Raw genomic sequence first — 24,670 nt, forward strand, 5'->3', positions numbered from 1 at the left:
ACCTTGGAAAGTTGTAATCCATTTTGGGAAATCGAGGAGGGTTATATTCGCAATATTTAACCTTTTGAAACTTTGGGGCGTATTGGAACCGCTCCCTACCGTTTAGAACTGCCGACTCAATTAAGTTTCCGTTTATCCTACATTTCGTGTAACAAACTTAGAAACGTGTCATGCGGAACAGGAATGTGCAATCCTTTTAGATGCACCAACTATTGATGACAAACTCCTCTTCATGGGAAAACTGATTGAAATCATGGATCGTGAAATCGAACTTCAATACAACGTAACACCCCGACTGTCCGGATTCGTGGAATGTCCAAGATAGTACCTTCAATCATTCGTAGAGTTACTACTCTAAGTCTCGAGTAAGAGATATCGACTACTACTTCCAACTAAATTTCGGGACGAAATTTCTTTTGAGGTGTGGATAATGTAACATCCCGCATTTTTCCGTTAAATTATTTTTTTTACGCCGTCTTTTTCTTTTTAGATAATATTCCTCGTATCTAGATTCGTAACCTCCGTTAGCTAACATTCTAAATATTCTCGTTATCGGATTTTAATACGTGTTTTAAAATATTCCGTTTAGGTATTTTCCGCACCCGACTACAAACTCGAGGGACTAAAATTGACACGGGGCAAACTAGTTGACTAGGTCACCTAGTCCACCCCAATCACCACCATTCAACCATCTCCCTCTCTCTCTCTTTCTCTCTAGCAAGAACACACACAAACACCCAATTCAATCATTCATCATCTAAATTCGATCTAGGAGGCTTACAACAAAACAAATTACATATTTGGAATCCTCTCTTCATCCTCTACAATTTGATACTAACTTCATCTCGTTTGGGTAACATTTCTAAAACTCTAGATTTCTCTAAATTCGTGTTTTTGACTTGAAATGGTGTTAGTTAGTGTCTATGGCTCATTGTGATGTCGTGTATATAATTTGTATGCTCGATCTCGTTGTTTTAGTGTAACTAGCATGAACTTGAATTTTGGTGTGTTGTTCTTGAATTTTGGATGATCATATGTTGTTAGATGTTAAAAGTTCATGTTCTAATTGTGTTCCTAGTATCATTAGCTTCATGTTGATGTATAGATTGATTTAAGAAACTTCATAAACGCGATTATTGATTTTGTGAACTTTTGGTTAGGGTTGACAACTCTTAGAACGAACTTTTGATGCGTTGAATGCTTGTTAATGTTATTGATAAGTGTTTAGTTGTGTTACATGTTTCATTACCTTCAAAACGGCATATCATATGTATAAATTGGATTCCCGAAACTTAAATTTCAATTGATAAACTTGAAACTTGAAAATAAACCTCTATTGATCACTTGACGGGATTTCGGTTATAGTATATGATGTTTTTGCTTGATGAAAAGTGCTTAGTTGCGTTCCTTGTCGAAAGAGCTTTCCGATGATATAAAATACATGTTCTAATTGTTTGCGGATCATAAAATGTGATTGTTTGTGTTTTGGTTCGTCCATTTGAGGAATACAGCAAACAGGGCCTGGGAAAAGATCAGGACGCCGTCCAGATACTTGGGACGCCGTCCCACCTTTTGAACCGGGACGCCGTCTAGCTTCTCGGGACGCCGTCCCAACCTTAAAACCGGGACGCCGTCTAGCCATTTGGGACGCCGTCCCATTTGGCTAAAACTGGCTGTTTGCTTTGGTCATTTGACATGAAAATGTTTGCTATGCTACGGACCTCCGATTAACATGAAACTTGGCCAACATGCTCATATATGATTATATAACTTAGAAAAATTGTCGGATATCCAACCCGACCCCGTTGACTTTTCTGTTGACTTTGACCCGACCAAATTGACTTTTAATCAAACTTAACCAAATAATTGTGCAATCGTTCTAACATGTTTTTATACTTGTACCTTGCATGAAACATGACAATTTGATTCACATGCTATTAGGATCGAGTCTTAACGAGCCATAGGACTAATTGAACATCTTTGACCTATCGTGTTTACCGTTATTGATACAACCTATTTGTTTAGGTCAAGACTAGCATTGTTCTTGCACACATTTACTTGTTGAAGTACTTTACTACTCGTGCATTCAAGGTGAGATCATAGTCCCACTTTTTCAATCACTTTTACTCTTTACATCGTGGGCTGAGAAACACATACATTTCACACTTATTTACTTTTCATGCTTTTACATTGTGAACAAATACGAATACAAGGATGCATACGAGTTTGAACAAAAGTCCTCAATCCAATTATCATTAGTTCCACTTGCAGGGTGTAAGTGTAAGCGTGTAATTATGTTGTGTGGCCATACGGGTTTAACAAACCCTCATTCAGACGGTTCGCTACCGTTAGTGAATGAAATATAATTTCAACAATGTATAGTGTAAGTTCTAACACTAAATTCAAAATTCAGAGGGAAGATTCGGTTAAGCCTTGATAATTGGGTGCTCGTGATACAAATACTATTTTGGAATGTGAACGATTCTGGTTGAGCAATTCTTAAAGAACCTTGTGGTTCAATACAATTTACTTACTAAACCTATGATTTCACCAACGTTTTCGTTGACAGATTTCTATGTTTTTCTCAGGTCTTGCACGATATGTGATACATGCTTCCGCTCATTATTTGATACTTGCATTGGATGTCGAGTATACATGCTTTTCATGGAGCGTCTTTTGACTTTACTTTAAACTGTGTCGCCTGGATTTCAATCGTACTTATAACGTTGTAACTTAACTTTTGGTTGAACAATTCTTGTAAACTTTGAAACAATCTTTATTTTGAAATGAAGGCGACATATTTTGGTCAAACGTTATCTTAAAGACTTATAATCAGGTAATGGGACCCACGTAGCCGACGCCGTCACTTGACGTTATCTTATAGTGTAAGTTCTAACACTAAATCAAAAGTTTTGGTGAGTTATGGTGGTTTAGAGGGTTTTTGATGATTTATTGAACCGAAACAAGAGACACACGCGTAGTAGCAGAAACAGTGATCAAGAGGTGGTTTACGTTTGGTTTTTCAGCTGATCATGGTGGTGATGTTAATAGCGACGGTTGTAGGGTGGTGAAGTAGGGGAAGTGACGGGTTCTTGGTGATCATAAAGGATAGATGGAGAGAGAAGAGAGATATAGAGATAGGAAGAGGTTGAGGGAGGTGGAAGTGGGTTTCATGATATAGAAAAACAAGAAGGAAGGTGGCGGTGTAGGGTGGTTCTCGTTTACAGTGGTAGCCGGGGAGTGGTGATTAGAGGAGGTGTTCGATGATGGTGATAACCGGTGAGGGTGACCAGTAGACGATGGTCAGGACACAAAATCAAAACTAGAATTGGGAGTGTGGTGTTTGTTTATCATCCTGAAAGAAAGAAGGGTGGTAACGGTTTATGAATAACGACTGAATACATGAAATTGATACTTGATAACTTGATGGTCAATAATAGAAGTGGGTGTTTGCTATGGTGGTGATATTAGGTGATGTGGTGGTGAAAGGTAATATGCGAGAATGTTTAAATATCTATATGTTTATGTTTATACGGAGTAATATATATGTAGAGGTGGTGGGGATTTTATAATATTTATAAAATATACTAACATAGAAGTCTACTCTATCATCACTAAACTAACTTTCAAACTTTTTAAGTTTAACTTTATTGTAATCTTTCCTCGCTAAATTCAAACAAACGTCCCCAGCTATGAATAGAAATTACATATACATTGCACTAGATGATTCGCAAAATAAAGTCTAAATATTGACAAAAAAAATCAAACAAAATAATACAGTAATATTAGAAAGTTATTAACAAATTTTAAATATGCATGATCATGCTAAAGGGAAAAGACACACGATGTCAATTGGCTGCTAATAAAATAATTCATATCTAAAAAGTAAGGCATAGTAAAGCAGCCTTATACCTTGGATTCTTATTACCGACGTTAATTAATACCGATATCATCTCGTGCTCCGTTGATAATTAGTGACGGATAAAAGTTCACAAAAAAATCCCAATTTTTTTTAAATTAGCTATATTTATTTATTTTAGTCATTATGATATAAAATTTGGTTATTAATTTGTTAAATAAAAATTACATTAATTATTCACTCCCAACCCCCAAGTAAAATATAAAAAGTTTTAAAATTTGACAAACAACTTCTAAACAAATTAGTAATAAGCCTAAAATTTATAAAACTCATTTTCGGATCACCGTTTATTTTAAAATCATATAAGTTCGAATTAAACTTCTCTAATATCAATCGAAATATCAAACGAGTATTACAATCATTTAAATATTTATTTTTTTAATATACTTTTATGTATATATAGATATGTTTTAAATAATAATTATTATAATATCATATTTCTTAACAACAACATTCAATATTTCAAATTATACTTCCAATTATTATTTATATATATACACACATATCTATTTACAAATAGTTATTCGTGAATCGTCGAGAACAGTCGAAGGTCAATTGAATATATGAAACAGTTCAAACTTTTTGAGACTCAACCTTACAGACTTTTCTTATCGTGTCAAAAATATTAAATCGTATCGAGAGTTTGGTTTAAAATTAGTCGAAATTTTCCGGGTCACTACAAGAGTAACATTAATGCATCCAGTGTTGCTGAATGAGTGACCTTGTTTATGTATTTATAGATGTTATGAGGGAATGGTGACGTGGTACATGTCCCTTTCATGGTTGTAACAAATTTTGTTAATCCCAAGGATCGACATGGCACCTGTCCCTTTCATGGGAATAACGAGCAGATCCTAACAAACTTTCCTAGATTCGTGGGTTGACGTGGCGGGTAACTCGTTTGTATGTTTGTCCCGGGATTAAGTACTCGTTCTGGGGCAGTGTACTTGCTCCGGGATGGTGTCCCTGTTCCCGGCCAGGATACCTAACCGGAAAGACGTGATAGTTCTGAGAGTGTGGTAGATCCGTCCAGGTCGTGACGGATGAATGCCTTTGTTCAGTCAAGAAGGTTTTGCCTGATGTTTATTCCAAGTATTCCTTCACGGTAGTGTTATGACCGGGCAAGATTGTAGTCGATTTATAGGTATCTTTGTAAAGGTTATCTGACGTTCACTATCTAACAGGCATTTTTATGTGATGATATGGTTCCCGGCTTCTTAATGTCTCTGCATCCAACTAGGTGATGTCGGTAACCTGCTCATTCGTTCAGGCTGGAACTTTGAGTAACGTTCCGGTTAGCCTTTGTTCGGTATGGACTTTCCTGGATGCATGCATAAGTAACCTTCTGATCAAGTTATTAAGGTGAGGTCGGGAATATGTTACTTGCCCGTGATGGCTCACGCCAGGTACACTCTAGCCGGAATGCTATTAATAGTGTCTTTCTGAGACTGGTCATTATATGTATCATCAGAATTGTTTTGTGTTATGTCAAATATAAAAAGACGACTTACAGGTAGTTGTAGTGGTAGTGTTCTTGGTGACCCTTCTGATGTTGGTGATGGTACTATATTCCCATCTGTTTCGTCACAACAGATATCAAGTAAGTATTTCTTGCAGCGTGCTAATCGTTTGAATAGTTTGAGTAGCACTGGTGTATCCGTAACTGCCCACAATGCTAATGTCAATGAACATGTTGTTGGGTCTAACCGTTATGACTCCCCTGTAACTGATACTACGTTTGGAATTATATATGTTGTTGCATCTGAGTCTACTTTATCGTGTGCTCCTGGATGTTTAATTTGGTGATAATCATGTTAGAACTGGTCATGTTAATATAGCCTGTTATAAGTCGTAATTTCTCTTATATACATTTAGTTGCCTTAATTTATGTCGTTTGAAATTACAACTTTCAAAAATATAACGTTTCAATATTATTGGTGGCAGAGACGGATCTTGAACGACTTTAGTGGGAGGGCCAAAATCATTTCAAAAACTTATATTAGAAATATTCTAAAATCTTGGAGGGGCTATTATATAAAATATTTATATTTTAGATAGCAAAAAATAAAACTTACACTAAGAGAACAAATTTTTGGAGGGGTTACTGCCACTCCTGCCACCCCAAAGTTCCGTCCCTGATTAGTGGTTAACATATTCTTTAATCTCACACCTTTTCATTCAGAAGCTTCCTCTAAAACATAAATTGGGGTTTCATAGGTGGTCAAAAATAAGAATATAGTTAGTTCCAGCCTACCTAATTTATCCATATTCACTGATTGCAAACATCCACTATCATCGTCGCTACCATCATCATCGTTGCTACTACCATCATTATTTTCGACATGGTAAATCTGTGTTCTGTTACGAATTTATAAAAAATGAGTTGAAATAACTATTACGAGTTTATCCATCTTCATTTACTAGATAGAATTGTAGTTAGTTTTTGTTTTATGGTACTACTAGTTACATGATCTACATAATTACGTCATTATTCTCATTCAGACTTTCTGTTGTTCTAATTTTGAGTAGGAATCATGTTTTCGTTAACGTCTGGTGATCAATTTGAGGTTAGCATAGGTATAAAGGATAACATATGTTCTGAGTTTATATCAACGGTGATTACATTATAAAACATTTTTTTTATTATCTATAATAAAATATAAATGTAAATATACATATACATATAGATGGTTATTTCTAAAAAAAAATACTACAATAGTTTATATCCAAGCCAAGGTGGATAAATGTAAATATCAAAGGTGCCTTACGAGCCTTGCAACTTGAACCGTGCTACTGGGCGTGATCGGGTATGATCGATAATTTTTAGATCGTGATAACTTTTGATCCGTAACTCATATTTAAGCACCGTTTTCTTGAAAGTGTGTAAATTTTCGAGTTCCATATGTTTATATTAAAATCTAAGTCACAATTTTTATTGAACAAGCATATTGTGAATTGCGATATATGTACAAATGTGCATTTTTCGAGTTGTGTAACGGAGTTCAAATTGATTTAAGTGATTCATTTAGTTTTAGTCAATAATGAAGGAGAATTAAAATGATCACAAGTTATAATGTTTGATAGCAAGTTATGAGTGGTCAAAGTGCGTCTAAAAGTAAAAATTAACGAAAAACGAAAAAAGTGAAGGTTTTCGAGGCCAAATTATGAAAAATAACCCCTTCGGTGGTTTGCCAATGTATAGATCTTGAAAAAAAAAATACACGATTAAAAAAACGGTGGGTAAGTCAGAGCTACAAGTGAAAAGATATGATGTTTCCAAGTTTACAAAACTTATTAGAAAATTGAAGCAAGTCGCAAGGTCTTAGTCACAAGGCACCTAGCGACTTGCGATGCCATTTAGATATATATTTTTTTAAGGGCGAATTGTTATAGTTTGTTTGAAAAATGAGCGTTTTAGTCAACAATCCTTATTATTAATTATTAATACCGTGAAGTCGCAGTTTATAAATTTGTTAATTGTAACAGACTGAAACCCGGGTTAGTTGTAAGTGGACTATTTTGCCCTTAGGGTTTTATTATGTGTTTTTATATGCTTTTATTTTAATTATGTGAATAGTGTTATTTTATTATTTGGTTAAGACCAGTTTGTGACAAGGGTCACAGAACAGATTTGTTTATTTAATTTAGACTCCGTTAGGGCAGCCTAACGAGGTACATAAGATTTCAGATAACTGATAAATACCCGTGCGTTGAGGAGTATGAGTTTTAACCCAAATAAGTGACTATGAGCTGTTGGTTCAACTCATTTTTCTCCTTCTCTCTAAAACATCACCTAAACACCCCGTACCTAACTTCATCTCTTTCTTGAAATCCCTAATTCTCTAAATCTCGATTTGAAGTTTGATTTGTGTTAGAAATCGATTCTTTGTGTTTTAATGATTCAAACAAGGTAAGAATTACAAATTTTCATTACCTAAATTTGTGTCAAATTGGGTTTGAAGTTAGGTTTTTGTCAAAGTGGGTTTTGATGTCAAATTGGTACAATTTATTGTTGTTTTGATGTAATACTTGTGGGTTTATGTCCCAAAAGGTTTTATAAACAAGATGCGATGAGTTTTGAGGTCAAATACGAGTACATGATCGAGATTTGGTGATTTTTGACTTAAACCCGTCACTTTTCCAATTTCAGCAGCTCAAGAAACACACTCGGTAGTGTGTCTTTTGAAAGTGGGCTGGGTGTCTACACACTCAACCGTGTGTCTTTTGAATTGGGCCGTCTGTTTACACACTCGGTAGTGTGTCTTCTGAAAATACATTCGGTCGAGTGTCTCTACTCATTCAGCCGTGTGACTACACACTCGACCGAGTGTCTATGACACACACTACCGAGTTGGGTAGTGTGTCTTTTCAGCATTTTGGGAAATTTGTTTTGGTCATAACTTTCAAACTGTAACTCCATTTTTTATGAATCAAATATCGTTGGAATCGTATTAAAGAGTACTTTCAATGATAAAATTTTAAGAAGCTGGATCAAAATATTTTTGGGCCGAGAAAAGAGGTTTTGGCGTGTATGTCCCGTTTTCCACGTACTTGTTTGATGATATTGAATGGAGTTATGTTGTGGACTTACGAAATGATGTTATGACCTATTTTATAGTATGATTTGATTATACTATTGATTGAGATATGTATATTGACTTCGTTTGTGTTGTTCTCAGGTGATAAGAACAAGGAAGAAGCTCAGAAGTAAGATAACTGAGCTGTAGCTGGTAATCGGTGAGTGGGTCTATCTTCGGATAGCGTTTAAGTAGCATGCCATGCTACTGTGATTTATTCTTTTACCATGCTTTAAATTAGTGATATTGCCATGTTTAAATAAGGGTTGCCATGCTAGTTAGATGATTGCATGCTTACTTTGATTATGTGATATTATGTGCGCACTGTGTTTGGCACCAACCAGGCCAGCGGAGGCTGGGGACTCATAACCAGGCCCGAGGAGGTTAGAGTCCGTATGAGGTCAACCAGGCCCGAGGATGTTGGGTTCATTTATGTTGATTGTGTATTGATTGAACAGAAAAAAACTATCTGTAGACACTAGCCTGACCAGCTAGGTGTCGTGTTCCCGTACAAGCCGCCGATCCTCATATTGTCTTATGTTGTATGCTAGTTGGTTGTTAGAATGTTAGTAATGTTGTTCACATGTGCGGTGCTTATGCGATATCTGTTAGATATATTCCATTTACTTAGCGTTATGTTAATCCCCTACATTTCCACCCTTGCAGGTTTAGGTACTGCTAGTTTGGACGGGTGCTTGTGTTGAAGACATGTTTGACGTGTAAACTCTGATGTGGACTTTTGTAACATGTATTTTGTAATAAGTAACACCGTTGTGTAAACTTAAACTTAATTATGTGGATTTCTGCTATGAAGTATTTGATGTTGCGATTTTAATAAATAAGTCTTTCGCTGTGTTTTAAAAAAAATGACTGGTGTTACAAGTTGGTATCAGAGCATAGGTTTGGCAGCAAGTACATGCACGTATTTTGTTCCCAAACCTTGTGACAAGTCAAACATGTCAGTGGGGTGGGAGTTAAGTGAATGTAGGATATGTGTGTGTGTGTTAGTTGTGCATGAACTAACTGTTATCCACTAAGCTTTTGTGTGAGTTGTTTTGTAGCACAGGTTGGCTGATAGAAATGCAACTGGCCCATCTAACCCCGGAACATACAGAGCACCTGATGAGGGTGTTGAGTCAGATGATGATCAGAATAGTTACATCCTTGAGTTAGAAAGTAAGCTAAAAGAGGCTCAAGACAAAGTTGCTGAGCTTGAATTGGACAGACATTCAGGAAATGATGATACACCACCGGGATTCCCAACTGCACAATCCCAGACATATCCTAATGTAAACCAGACACAGTTTCAGAACCTGATGCAGAATCAGCTTCCTCAACAATACTATGTGCTGCCTCAAAATGCTTATCCTTATCTAAATCCAACTATGATGAATCAATACCAAATGTCGTAGTTTCCACAACAGTTCATTCAACCTCTGAAAAAGTGTTCTTACAAGAATTTCCGTGATTGCAAACCCCCGGAGTTTTCAGGAAGTACAGATTCGACATAAACTCTTGACTGGTTGCGGGAAATTGAGCGGGTATTTGAAGCATGTCAGTGTGAACCCGAGCTGCGAGTTATATATGCTAGTAGGATGTTGAAAGTTCGAGCAATGGTTTTGTGGGATTCCTTGATATCAAGCCTACCAAGGGAACAAGTAAGCTTGATCACGTGGAAGCAATTTTATGGGAAAGTTTGTGAACAGTATGCAATCCTTTTAATATGAATCGCATCAACACTGAATTTATAGAAATGAAAATGACTCCTCAAATGATGATTGATGAGGTGGTGGAGAAGTATATGGATAAGCTATGATTTGTGCAACAGTGGGTACCGGATGAATCATCTCGGATTCATCATTTTGTGAATGTGATTTTACCTGAATATAGAACCTTTGTGAGAACAGCTACATCATTATCTCAGGCTATTGTGCTAGCCAAGATGGTGGAAAGTGATGTTAAGGCAGCTAGAAGTAGGATGTTTGGTAATGTGGTGAATCAAGGTGAACACGCGTCTAGTCAGTCGGGATCTAAGTCCAAGAAGTCAGGTGGGTTTAGATTAAAGGGTAAAAGTGGTCAGAGTAGTTCTGGGTCTGGATCTGGTAGAAGGGATTGGTGCCGCAATTGTAAATCTTCACATAATGGTCAGAGTTCAGATGTGACTAGGCGGTGCATAAGATGTGGTGTAATTGGGCACGATTCACAAGCTTGCTCATTCCCAAGTAGTGTGTGCTAGAATTATCATTAATCTGGGCATCGTGCAGAAAGTTGTCCGTCCAAGAGTGTTAGTTCCAGGGCAGGGTCAGGTGTGCGTTCGGCATCAACCGTCTACTGCCTCGAGTGAGAAGAAGAGGAAGAACCCTCCATCAGCAGAGGAAAGGGCTTTTTAGATGTCAGTTGAGACAGCTACTGCAACTGACGATGTGATCACCGGTATGTTCTTAATTAACTCAATACGTGCTAGACTATTGTTTGATTCTAGTGCGAATAGGATATTTATGTCTTTAGATTTCTGTACTAAGCTAGGGTTACCTGCTACTGTGCTTCCTGAGCCTATTAGAGTAGAGGTAGCTGACGGTAAGACAGTTCCAGTCAACATATGCGTCTGGAGCTAGTATAGAAATGGATGGTAGACCGTTTGCTATGTCTTGTTTAGTGCTGCCTATCCCTAGTTTTGACGTAGTGTTAGGGATGAACTGGATGATCCTACATAAGACCCACATTAAGTGTGATAAGAAAATGGTGACCTTTCATTTGACCGATGGAACCCGTGTTGTGGCCCGTGGGGAACGGGATGGGTTAAGTTTTCCGTTAATTTCTATGATGAAGGCGAAGTAGTCACTTGCTAAGGGGCGTGAATCCTTCATGGCCTATGTTATCGATGCCAAGAAAGAGAAGAAAACGGTCTCCGATATTCCAATGGTTTCTGAATTCCCAGAGGTGTTTCCAGATGAGTTACCAGGTCTACCTCCAGTGAGGGAAGTGGAATATAAGATTGAGTTAATGTTGGGAACTACTCCAATTGCAAAAGCTCCATAGTGTTTAGCTCCACCTGAGATTCGTGATATGATGTCTCAGTTTCAAGAATTGTTAGATCGTCGGTTTATTCAACCGAGTTCGTCTCTGTGGGGTGCTCCCGTATTGTTTGTGAAAAATAAAGATGGTCCAATGCGTATGTGTATCGATTATCGTGAGTTGAACAAAAGAATAGTGAAGAATAAGTATCATTTACCTCGAATAGATGATTTATTCGATCAGTTGAAGGGTGCTTCATACTTTTCAAAGCTAGACTTAGGGTCAGGGTATCATCAGTTTTGTGTTGCAGAATCAGATATACCGAATACAGCGTTTAGAACAAGGTATGGTCATTACGAGTTTTTGGTCATGCCGTGTGGGTTGACGAATGCGCCAGCAATTTTCATGGATTTGATGAATAGAGTGTGCCGTCCTTTTTTAGACAAGTTTGTGATTGTGTTTATTGACGACATATTGGTGTATTCGAAAATAGAGGTTGAGCATGCTCAGCATTTGAGAAAGATTTTGAATCTGTTGAAACGAGAACAGCTGTTTGCTAAGTTTTCAAAGTGTGAGTTCTGGTTACGAGAGGTTCAGTTTTTGGGTCATGTTATATGTGCTTAGGGTATCAAAGTGGATCCATCTAAAATAGAAGCAGTAATGAATTGGAATTCTCCGAGGACTCCTACTGAGATTAAGAGTTTTCTGGGATTGGCCGGTTATTATCACAGATTTATCAAGGATTTCTCGAAAATAACGGGTCCGTTGACTAAGTTGACTCGAAAAGACGTACCCTTTTGATGGAATGATGAACAAGAAAAGGATTTTCAGACGTTGAAATAGTTGTTGTGTCAGGCACCAGTGTTAGCTTTACCAGAAGGTTCAGATGATTTTGTGGTATACTATGATGCTTCATTTGCCGGGTTGGGTTGTGTATTGATGCAGAGAGACAAAGTAATTACCTACGCCTCGCGTCAGTTGAAAATTCATGAGAAAAACTACCCTGTACATGATCTTGAAATGGCTGCAGTAGTGTTTGCTTTGAAACTGTGGAGACACTATTTGTATGGAACCCATTGTGTTATATGTACAGATCACAAGAGTTTGCAATATATTTTCTCACCGAAAGAAATGAATATGTGTCAAAGAGGATGGCAAGAGTTGATTTAAGATTATGATTGTGAAATTAAATACCATCCGGGTAAAGCAAACGTCGTTGCAGATGCTTTAAGTCGCAAAAACTCTAGTGATAATGTTAAATTCCTGCGTTTGAGTATAACTTCGAATTTAATCGACCAATTGAAAATTGTTCAAGCTGTTGCTTTGAAAGATGAACATGTGAAATATGAACTTGTGACTAAATGAAAATTTGACCTAGACGATGACTCACGTGAACTTAAGACCTTTCATAACCGTGTTTGGGTGCCTATGTTCGGAGACTTGAGGGATTTAATCTTGACAGAAGCGCATAAATCTAGACTGACAGTCCATTCAGGCAGCAATGAAATGTATCATGATTTGAAATCTGTGTATTATTATCCTATTATGAAAACAAACATCGCTCTTTTTGTTGAAAAATGTCATATTTGTGCACAAGTGAAGGCAGAACATCAAAAACCATATGGTTCGTTACGACACGATATGATTTGGGTAATAGTTGACCGTTTGACCAAAAGTGCTCACTTTCTAGCTACTCGTGAAACATCGTCATTAAGTGAACTCGCCGTGTTGTATGTGAAAGAGATTGTTAGTCGACATGGTGTGCCGTTATCTATTGTATCAGACAGAGATTCTAGATTTGTGTCAAACTTCTGGAACAGTCTACAACAGAATTTGGGTACACGTGTAAATTTGAGTATAGCTTATCATCCTCAGACAGACAGTCAGAGTGAGAGAACGATACAGACTTTAGTGGATATGTTAAGGGCTTGTATGTTAGAATACTATGGGTCGTGGGGTTCGCATTTGCCGTTGGTTGAATTCGCATATAACAACTCATATCATTCGAGTAAAGGATGCCTCCTTATGAAATGTTGTACGGTCGTCATTACAGAACTCCGACTTATTGGTTAGAAGCCGGGGAGAAACAATTTGCAGGTCCTGAAATTGTTCAAATGACTGCCGAAAAAGTTGCTATTGCGTGAGAAAAATTGAAAGCCGCTAGAGACAGGCAGAAAATGTATGCTGATCCACGTAGACGTTCGGTAACTTTTAGTGTGGGTGATCGTGTGTATCTGAAAGTTTCACCGTGGAAAGGGGTTATCAGATTTGGTAAACGGGGTAAGCTTGCGCCAAGGTTTATTAGGTCGTTTTCGATCAGTGAGATATTGAATGATCAAACTGTGGTTTTGGATACTCCGCATGAATTAGCATGTATTCATAATACTTTTAATGTGTGTTATCTACGTAAGTGTAAGGTAAAAGATGAGACGCAACTTTTGAAAGATTTAAAGGTTTATTTGAGTAAGAAGTTGGTGGAAGAGCCGATTCGTATAGCTGATCGTAAGATAACTAAGCTGAGAAAGAAACAGATTCCGATGGTGTTGATTGAGTGGAAGCATAGTTTGGGGTCGAATCTTACGTGGGAGACAGAATAGTTGATGAATACTCGTTACCCTCATTTGTTTGACCTAAACCAGATTCCAAGGGCGGAATCTCTTTAAGGGGGTGGATTTGTAACAGACTAAAATCCGGGCTAGTTGTAAGTGGACTATTTTACCCTTAGGGTTTTATTATATGTTTTATATGCTTTTATATTAATTATGTGAATAGTGTTATTTTATTATTTGGTTAAGACTAGTTTGTGACAAGGCTCACAGAACATGTTTGTTTATTTAATTTGGACTCCGTTAGGACCGCCTAACGAGGTACGTAAGATTTCAGATAACTGATAAATACCCGTGTGTTGAGGGGTATGGGTTTTAACCCTATTAAGTGACTATGAGCTGTTGGTTCAACTCATTTTTCTCATTCTCTCTAAAACATCACTTAAACACCTCGTACCTAACTCCATCTCTTTCTTGAAACCCTAATTCTCTAAATCTCGATTTGAAGTTTGATTTGTGTTAGAAATCGATTCTTTGTGTTTTACTGATTCAAACAAGGTAAGAATTACCCATTTTTTTTTTTTTACCTAAATTTGTATCAATTTGGGTTTGAAGTTAGGTTTTGTCAAAGTGGGTTTTGATGTCAAATTGGTGCAATTTGTTGTTGTTTTGATGTAATACTTGTGGGTTTATGTCCCAAAAGGTTTTATAAACAAGATGTGATAAGTTTCGAGGTCAAATACGAGTACATGATCGAGATTTGGTATTTTTGGCTCAAACCCGTCACTTTTCCAATTTCTGCAGCTCAAGAATCACACTCGCTAGTGTGTCTTTTGGAAGTGGGTCGTGTGTCTACACACTCGGCAGTGTGTCTTTTGAATTGGGCCTTGTATCTACACACTCGTTAGTGTGTCTTTTGAAAAGACATTTGGTCGAGTGACTCTACTCATTCGGCCGTGTGACTACACACTCGACCGAGTGTCTAGGTCACACACTACCGAGTTGGGTAGTGTGTCTTTTCAGCATTTTGAGAAATTTGTTTTGGTCATAACTTTCAAACCGTAACTCCATTTTTGATGAATCAAATATCATTGGAATCGTATTGAAGAGTAATTTTCAATGATAAAATTTTAAGAAGCTAGATAAAAAAATTTTTGGGGCGAGAAAATAGGTTTTGGCGTGTATGTCCCGTTTTCCACGTACTTGTTTGATGATATTGAATGGAGTTATGTTGTGGACTTATGAAATGATGTTATGACCTAGTTTATAGTATGATTTGATTATACTATTGATTGAGATATGTATATTGACTTTGTTTGTGTTGTTCTCAGGTGATAAGAACAAGGAAGAAGCTCGGAAGTAAGATAACTGAGCTGTAGCTGGTAATCGGTGAGTGGGTCTATCTTCGGATAGCGTTTAAGTACCATGCCATGCTACTATGATTTATTCTTTTACCATGCTTTAAATAGTGATATTGCCATGTTTAAATAAGGTTGCCATGCTATTTAGATGATTGCATGCTTACTTTGATTATGTGATATTATGTGCGCACTGTGTTTGGCACCAGCCAGGCCAGAGGAGGCTGAGGACTCATAACCAAGCCCGAGGAGGTTAGAGTCCGTATGAGGTCAACCAGGCCCGAGGAGGTTGGGTTCATTTATGTTGATTGTGTATTGATTCAACAGGAAAGGACTATCGGTAGACACTAGCCCGATCAGCTAGGTGTCGTGTGCCCGTACAAGCCGTCGATCCTCATATTGTCTTATGTTGTATGCTAGTTGGTTGTTATCATGTCGGTGATGTTGTTCGCATGTGTGGTGCTTATGTGATATCTGATAGATAGATTCCATTCACTTAGCGTTATGTTAACCCCAACATTTCCACCTTTGCAGGTTTAGGTACTGCTAGTTTGGACGGGTGCTTGTGTTGAAGACATGTTTGACATGTGAACTCTGATGTGGACTTTTGTAACATATATTTTGTAATAAGTAACACCGTAGTGTAAACTTAAACTTAATTATGTGGATTTATGCTGTGATGTATTTGATGTTGTGATTTTAATAAATAAGTCTTCCGCTGTTTTTTAAAAAAAAAATGGTTGGTGTTACATTAATAATGAAAAGATAATTTGTGAATGCAGTGGCGGAACTTGAACCCGAGTACAGATGGGGCGGGTGTATGAATTTAATAAATTTTTCATTGTCAGCAGGGGCAAACACTAAAAAAATCTTATTTTTAGTAAAATTTTGAATTTTTTAGTGCAAATTTTTTTTCCCGTTAAATCCAGGTGGGGCGGGTACTCCCTCCGGAGTACTCTATAATCTGCCAATGTGTGAATGGTATATAATGGGATTGGTATTTAGGCGATGTTTGACAATCACACGGGGAATCAAATTGGTTATGAATGTCCGTGATGATCCTGTCAGAGATTCTTCCACTTCTAATATGTCACGAATTAGAATAGAATCATTCTAAACTATATTAGCAAATTAAAACCATTCATGATGGCGGATGCCGTGATGTTTGTCCATACAAAGAAACACTACTCAATAGCTTCAACCAGTCTTAATGATAGAAAAAATGTACACTTAGCATGTAATGTTACACTTATATGACATGCATGTTACATAGATACTCTTCCGTTTCATATTTTGACTTTTCAAAGTCTTTTATTCTCAACTTTGACTTTAAAGCCTACTGGATAAGCTATCCGGTAACCGTAGAATCACCTAAAAGAAAACCTACTATAGAAGGTAATCGTTATTCGAATGACATAAGAATGACGTCATATGGCCAATCGAGTGAGAAGACACAATCCATTAAGTAGTTGGAAACCGTTTCACAGTTCACACCATCCGTCAAAGTCGTGTTTACACGTAAGCCCAGTACAAGACAGTGTTACACGCAAGCCCTGTACATGGCAGCGCGCACACATCATTGATGTGCCACGTATGCCAGACATACCAGCCCCAAAATGCTTGGGCCCAATTATCAATGTTGGCCAACCCAATATAGAATGACAAGTCAGAATTGCCAGACCCACGACAACGTAAACCATAGTGATTGCCTATAAATATACTACTGTCATTCACAAACATCATAAGTCACATCACAATCATTTAGATATCAGAAATCTATTGAGAGCAAGTGCTTTCTCTCTCTAGAAGTACTCTCTCACTACTTAACTCATTACTCACTCACTCGAGCCCATACTCGAGTCGAACCCGCATAGGTTGACTGCCAACCACCCTTTTGAGATCCTCATATATAGTAAGTAACCGTACCTGAGAGCGAACAGTCCATTCCCAAATATTTCCCCACTCTTTGCACTCAAGCTAAAACCGAGTACTGCCTCCCGAACCGGTGACGAAAACAAGCTTGATCACCTGGTATGTGTGTGTTATTGTGGGTTAAGTGTTAGAACACATGTATAAAACAGATAATATGGATTGGTTCCTGACTGGCGAAACATTTTCCTAATTAAGGATTTCGCTCCTCACAAGTCTCGGGTTTACACGAAATCTTAATTGGGATAAGACAATAATGGATTTTATTTCCAGGCAAGAAAAATTCAAAATCAATTATTAGAGAGTATGTACGTTTTTGTATGTGTGTTTTGAATGAATGCAGAGAACCATAAAACCGAAAATGTAATCAGTTATGAAAGTTATCATGAAGAAATGCACCTCTTCATTTTGGCAGGAAAATAAGTTGACTAAAAGTCTTACCATTTGACGAAAATATCGGTTGGAAGATAACTTTTCGTATAAAATATAGTGCTTTTTCGGTTGAGGTTTCGAGTTGCTGCCCTGAGCCACGCGAGGGGCTCTGTCCCCTCGACCCCTGCCCACTCACCCGGGAGCGGGACCCTAGCCAGGGGCGCTGCTCCTTGGACCCTGCAAAGGGTGCCGCAATTTACGCGATAATTACTAGGCAACTTTTATGGACGTGCGTTTCACACTCTCTGAATCCGTTGTTAAGTATAACTAGCTAACTCTTGCATTTTAAATGCTAATTAACTAATGAATATTAGATGATATTAAAATCACTAACATCAACATCAAGTCCATGTATGCATAAGTTCTATGATAAGTAGTGTTAGTTATTAGTTATATATGGATTAGTGATAGAATATAGTGTTGATATGACTATTAAAAATTTAAGTTATGATAGTTAATTTTAATATGAAGAGGTGTAAGGAAAATTGTATATATACTTGTGTGTGAAAGAAAATAAAGAAATGGGAAAAGGGTGATATGAGAGAATTGATGATGGTTAGTGAGTGTTTGACCAGAAAACATAAAAAAACACAAATGGATACTGTTGAACATGTAAGCAATGTCACATTCACAACCCTCCAAACATGCATTTGCTCATGTGAAGAATTTAGAACCTGTCATATATTTGTACTGTATCATACCTTATCAGAAGGATCAATTACATAATGTCTGTCTTCATCGTTGAATGTTTCTTGAAAAATATATCATGACTAGTAAAAGTGGTAGATACATCTGTTTTTTTGAGAAATAATTCTCATTGCCCTTGTCATTAATGCTTGTATATGCATCTTGATGAAAATCCTACTATGAAGAATCAGATTATTCATACCAATACCAATGTGTAATAGTGATCAATATAGTGTAATATCAGTGTCCAGATTACAAAATGTCTCAGCTTTAATTTAAATTTAAATCTCCCAAATTACACATTTTGTAGCTAAGTGGTAAATTATTGAAGGCTAAGGTTGAAAACGGTCATGAAAATGTAGGTAAAATAATTTTTGCTCTCCCTGAATAAGTTAAGACGTACATGAAAACTTTATCCATTTATTAGTTTACTAGTGAAATGACCCGTGGAACCACAGGTTTGTTTAAACGAAACAGTTTAATGATATGTTTTAGGTATTAAGTGAACGTAAATACTAGATTTATTTAGTTTAATGACCCGTGGAATCACATAGTCCGACTAACAAACTCGTCAGCTGAACATTTCATCAAACACCTAAAATGCATATTAAACAATCCTCATCCAATCATAAGAGATAATATTGGTTGTCATTTTATTTTAAAAGTGTAAATTAAAATTATAAATATAAAATTGGTTTCATTCTACCTAACTTTTATACCTTCTCGTACTCAATTCAAAATAATTAATTACAATAATTTAAAATTATTTAATTTAAATAGTTAAAATAATTATTAATAAGATTTAATAATAATAATTAATTAATAAGATTTAATTTTAATTCAAAATTATTTAGATTAATGACATCATCCACCTTGATTAGATTTTTTTTCTTTTTCTTTTTGATTTTTTCTTAACAAAGTAATTAGCCTAATAATGATATCATCATTTTAGCAATATAATAGAAACTATAGATTAAGAATCGGATAATTAACTGTTTTGTAATCTAAACAGTGAAGTTAGATTAGACGCAAGGAGCTAATCCAAAATGTAAATAGAAGTTGTTAATAGTTGATTAGTCAAAAATAAAGAAAAAATTACGTCGTTGACACCTGTGATTTGTTCAAATTTTTATCACAATACCTAAACTTCTATTTTTGTGTCGTTGGTACCTGTGGTTTCATTAAATTACCTGTATAATACCCTAACCTAACGGCCGTCTATTTTTAATGGCTAACCCCTCACATATGCCATGCATGTGAGGTAATTTTGTCTCTTGATTTATTTTAGTTCATATAAAAACACAATCAGAATAAGAAAACAACCATTGGTAGTCAGTAAAACTAAAAATTATAAACCCAAATTAACAAAACACAAAAATCAAGTAGAAAATATTTCTTCGATAGTTTTTTTTCTGAACTTCTTAGACATCATGGTTTCTGATTCGAATGCATCAAATTATGATGCATTCAAGCTGCTATTTGCGTTCAAAATTGTACTAAATGTAGAGGCATTACAAACTCAAAACCCTAAATAAGATTCTACACAAATCAATTCGAATTCAGTTCTTGTTGCTCGATTCACACTACAGTGAGTTATCAAAACTCGTTGAGAAAGCGATTTTATTACAAAGCCTAGAACAACTGTTTTAAATCACAATATCACTATATTCGCATCGAATTATGAAGCTTTGGAAAGACAAACAGATTCGGTGAATACGCTTCTCACTTCAACCCGGTAATCTCAAATCGTTGAAAAATTCGTTGCTTTTTCACATCATTCCATCTCGGGTCAGGTCGGACCAATGGTCGGGTCATGAGGATGTATTATCAGCTCATTACAAGACGCTTTCTGTCGATGAAATGAGAACCATTTGCCATTGACCTGCGAAAAATTCGGCGAGAAAATAGTCGGTGGTCTAGTGAAGGTGAACTGACCCGATGACGTCACTCGACCTGACAGATTAATCCACCGGATTGAGAGACTACTTGTGCCAAGATCCGTTCAAGTGGGATTCAACAAACGGCGTAGTTTGACTTCAATATCCGCAATTTTACCCGAAGGAGCACCTGTTGTGGATCCCAGAACACACCGTTTAAAAAAATTGGCTGCACCTGTACCAGCTGGTTCACCATATGTTCTTCCGGTTTACGACACAATGCATGGCACTGTGTCCGTCACTGGCTCCAGCTCCTGCACCTGGACCCGGAGGTCCACGTCATCATTTTGACGGTGAAAGTCAAGTCAAAGACGTTATCCAAACTTTACTGCATTACGGTGTGTATAATGAACTAGCTGACATTTTATATGAAGTAAAATAAATCAAGGGACGAAATTACCCTCACATGCGTGGCACATGTGAGGGGTTATCCATTAAAAATAGACATCGGTTAGGTTGAGGTATTAAACATGTAACTTAATGAAACCACATGTACTAACTACGCAAATATAGGAGTTTAGGTGTTGTGATGACAATATGAACAAACTACGGGTACCAATGTCGTAATTTTTTCCAAAAATAATAACCTAATGCCTCGTCATATTGTATGAGCTCTAGAACAAGAACTTTGCTCTATCATCTACGTGCTCATGAATTAATCAATGAATAGCCTATAACTCGATGTTTAAATCGATAAAATTCAATCATAATAGCGAATTCAAACTTAATGAGTTGGTATTTGTCAGTATGCGATCCAAAGTATATATAATTTTCTTCGTTTTGGTCTTTAATTGATTACGGTATCATAATCCAATTATCAAATTATCATTAAAAAAAAAACTTCATCATTATATAACATGCATTTTTATTTGGCAAACAAGCTCGTAAATATGATTAAAGGTTTTAATATATATATTTCATTAAAATCTAGCTTTAATTTTATGATGAATGTAATCCCATTTAGATTTATAAATTACAGACAACCATTTCTGAGCTTTTCCATGCTTTCTGGGGTCATGTTTCCCATTTTGCGTTTGCTCACAGGTTTTCATGTTTCTTCCTTTTCAGATATTGTTACTATATATCATATCCCATATTCTCCAATTGGCTAAAGTAATAAGAATTAAAACTAGGTTACAAAAAACAAAATTTTATACTAGTATACATATGTCATAATCTATTGTTTATGGTTCTCAAAAAAAAAAAAAATAATAATAACCTGGTTTTATCTCAATAAATTTAATACAGAAAGATGATATAATTTTACAATCATAATTTAATCTCATTCATTCAAATTATAAATAAGTTCTAAGGTTGGAAAGATAATTATAGAAACTAGATAAGCTAGCTTTATCCATATTGGATTTACAAAGGTATTAAAGCATTGTTTTGATTGAACATTAAGAATACTTGCAAGGAATCCTACAATATTTATTATCTAGTAAATAAAGATTAACAATTGGATAACTTTTACCCAAAACAATGATCATGAATTACAATCATCATCTTGCTCAATTTCAGACGCTGGTTCATCTTCTTCTTCAAATCCATTGAGACCACCGTACGCTGCGTGTCCATGACCAAAAGCTTTAATGTGATCTTTAAGTGATCGTTTGTGCTTAAAATCGGAACCACAAATGCAATACCAAAGCTTCCCACAATTCTTTTCATGTGTTCTCCAATCACCCCTTACTGCAAAAGCCTTACCACATTTTCGACACATAAAAGGCTTAATTCCATGCTTTCTTTTGTAATGTGTTTGTAGTGTTCTAAAGTCTTTGAGTGGCCTTGCTCGGGGATGATCGATATTATTACGACACCCGGGTGAACAACAATAACAAGGTAGCTTTAGCATCCCAGTTGGTTGAGTTCCCCTTAGAGATTCTGGGCCTTTTCTGTATTGAGATCCATGCCCCCACATATGCATCTACAATATACATTAGTTGATCAGCGTTGTTGGTTATCAACGTTATTTCTTTTAGAACGGAAAACTCACGCACCCTACGTAATTTTACATGAATAATGTCTGAAACAGGACTCAAACTCATGATCTCAAAGTCAAAAGAGCTCCTCAATACGCTAGGCCAAAGGCCCTTTGGTCGGTTATCAACGTTATATATGAAATAACATACAACTTATGTGACCGTGTAATTCAACAATTTGTGAACCATAAAATAAGTCAAATATACAACTTAGTTAAGCCTAGGAATTAGTAAATTATATGAAAACATGTGAAATTTATATGATCAACTCAATTATGCAAGAATTTGTATGAAGAACTGTATGCTAATGGTCAGTCGGTTATCAACATTAATTCTAAAATGATATACATATTATTTGATTGTAATTCAACTTTTTGTGAACCATAAGATAAGTCAAATATACAACTAGTTAAGCCCAGGAATTAGTAATTATATGAAAACTTGTGAAATTCATATGATAACTCAATTATTCAAGAATTTGTATAAAGTAGTCCATGCTTTTGTCAACACTAGTGTCAGTTTCCACATACATAGTGATGATGAAAACAGCACACACTTTGCATTCAACATATTTTTGGGGCTTAACCATTGTTAAATGCAAAGAAGAGAGAGAGAGAGAGAGAGAGAGAGAGAGAGAGAGAGAGAGAGAGAGAGAGATTTTGCAAGGTTAAAAACACTGTAAAAATGAAAAGAACAGAAAAGAAAAGTTTCACTTGGACACTAATCAAAAGCACAGATTTCCAAGTATAAAAAGCAGAATGAAGTATATTATTGGGTGTGTAGTTAAATCAAATCAAATAAATTTGTAGGGTACAACTGTTTGTAAGCCTGAGTTCAAGTTCAATCAACTTCAGATCCCAAAATCCGCAATCCATGCAGATTAATTAATTAAATTATTTAGAACCAAATACTAGCTAGCATTCACCTCAATACCTATATCTAATTTAAACCCACAAATTTAAAATATATATTTCATGAGATCTGTCAAATTTCATAACTTCATAATTTAGTTAATTTTATGAGTGCTTTTAAGAACATGAAAGGTTTAAAAGACTCGCATAGGATCAATTAACTCGCATATAATCAATCATGTTAGACCGCATACATCTGATTAATAATTACCTGACACTAATCTAGGTATGAAAGCAATTAGTATGAAATAAAAAGGGTTTTATAATATAATTAGGTATACCCAACCTGCAAATTGTTGTATCTATTGAAGGTTTTGAAGCAAACAGGGCAAGAGAACTGAGTAGGGCCAATAAGAATTTGAGAAGGTGTTGGTATCCAATACTGACCCTTGTTGAGTTTACAAATTGGGCTATAATTATACCCAAAACTACCTTCATCTCCATCTCCGTCTTTAGTTTTATCATTCTTAGAAACCATTATTTGATCACAAGTAGTAGAAGATGAGTTTGATGAGTTATTTGAGATCAAAGATGCTAGATCAACAGCACTAGCATTTGGTAAACCTATGTGCAGTGCTACTCTATCACCCTTTTCATCATCATCATCATCATCTTCTTCTTCAGATTCATCACCATCAACATCCATATCTTGATAATTAGTGCTACTACAACATGGTTGTTGTTTTTGTTGTTGTTGATGATCAAAATTTTGTGGTTTTCTTGATGGGCTTAAGCTCAAAAGAGGGAGAGTTTCTTTAAGAGGAGGAGAAGTAGGGGGAGTACTACTACTAAATGGATGCTGATTAGTGATACTATTATCAATAGTTCTAAAGTTTGAGGAATATGATGAAGATTGGAAGGTGTTGTAGTAGTAGGTTTGAGGGTATTGAAAATGAATATTAGAGTCAACATGATGAAGATTTGTAAGAGAATTAGTGGAGAATTGATTAAGTTTAAACCACTTTGAGTAGAGATTTGAAGAGTAAGGATCAGTCATGTTTGTGATAATGATGATGATGATGAATTGAAGAACAAGAAGGGGAGAGAATAGGCTAGAATTGAGTGAGAAAGAATTAGAATGGATGGTGATGGTGATAAGAAGTAATCTAGAGACTTGTCTTTGTACATGTTTTTAACATCTTTCTTTATTTTTTTAATATTATTTATTTATTTAAAAGAGAAATGAAGCCATGTAAAGCTATAGTACTACATGTTGCTACGTGCGGGTGAGTGTGTGAGTATATACTCATGAGAGTCAAATTTGTGATCACCATGGTCAAAATTCACTAGATTGGCATGTCCTTCATTATGATGATACTTTTAAACGTTTGCATAATTTTAACCTTACCTTTTATCTACTTCACTTTTTTATATTTT

The 24,670-nt window shown here is 36.0% G+C and overlaps 1 protein-coding gene and 1 pseudogene across 1 annotated transcript; one reads left to right on the forward strand and one right to left on the reverse strand.

Annotated features, from left to right (window-relative positions):
• The first annotated feature begins 11,565 nt into the window (after positions 1-11,565).
• On the forward strand, positions 11,566-20,782 carry LOC139902118 (fasciclin-like arabinogalactan protein 17; annotated as a pseudogene).
• Positions 20,783-21,719: 937 nt separating this feature from the next.
• LOC139898678 (zinc finger protein WIP2) lies at positions 21,720-24,341 on the reverse strand. Its single transcript, XM_071881435.1, has 2 exons — positions 23,580-24,341; positions 21,720-22,327 (listed from the first exon to the last, which is right to left on the reverse strand). The coding sequence occupies exons 1-2, from the start codon at positions 24,288-24,290 to the stop codon at positions 21,887-21,889; spliced, it is 1,152 nt and encodes a 383-aa protein (XP_071737536.1). The 5' UTR covers positions 24,291-24,341; the 3' UTR covers positions 21,720-21,886.
• Positions 24,342-24,670: the final 329 nt, after the last annotated feature.

Source organism: Rutidosis leptorrhynchoides, chromosome 3, assembly GCF_046630445.1.
Source record: "Rutidosis leptorrhynchoides isolate AG116_Rl617_1_P2 chromosome 3, CSIRO_AGI_Rlap_v1, whole genome shotgun sequence".
Lineage (NCBI taxonomy): Eukaryota > Viridiplantae > Streptophyta > Magnoliopsida > Asterales > Asteraceae > Rutidosis > Rutidosis leptorrhynchoides.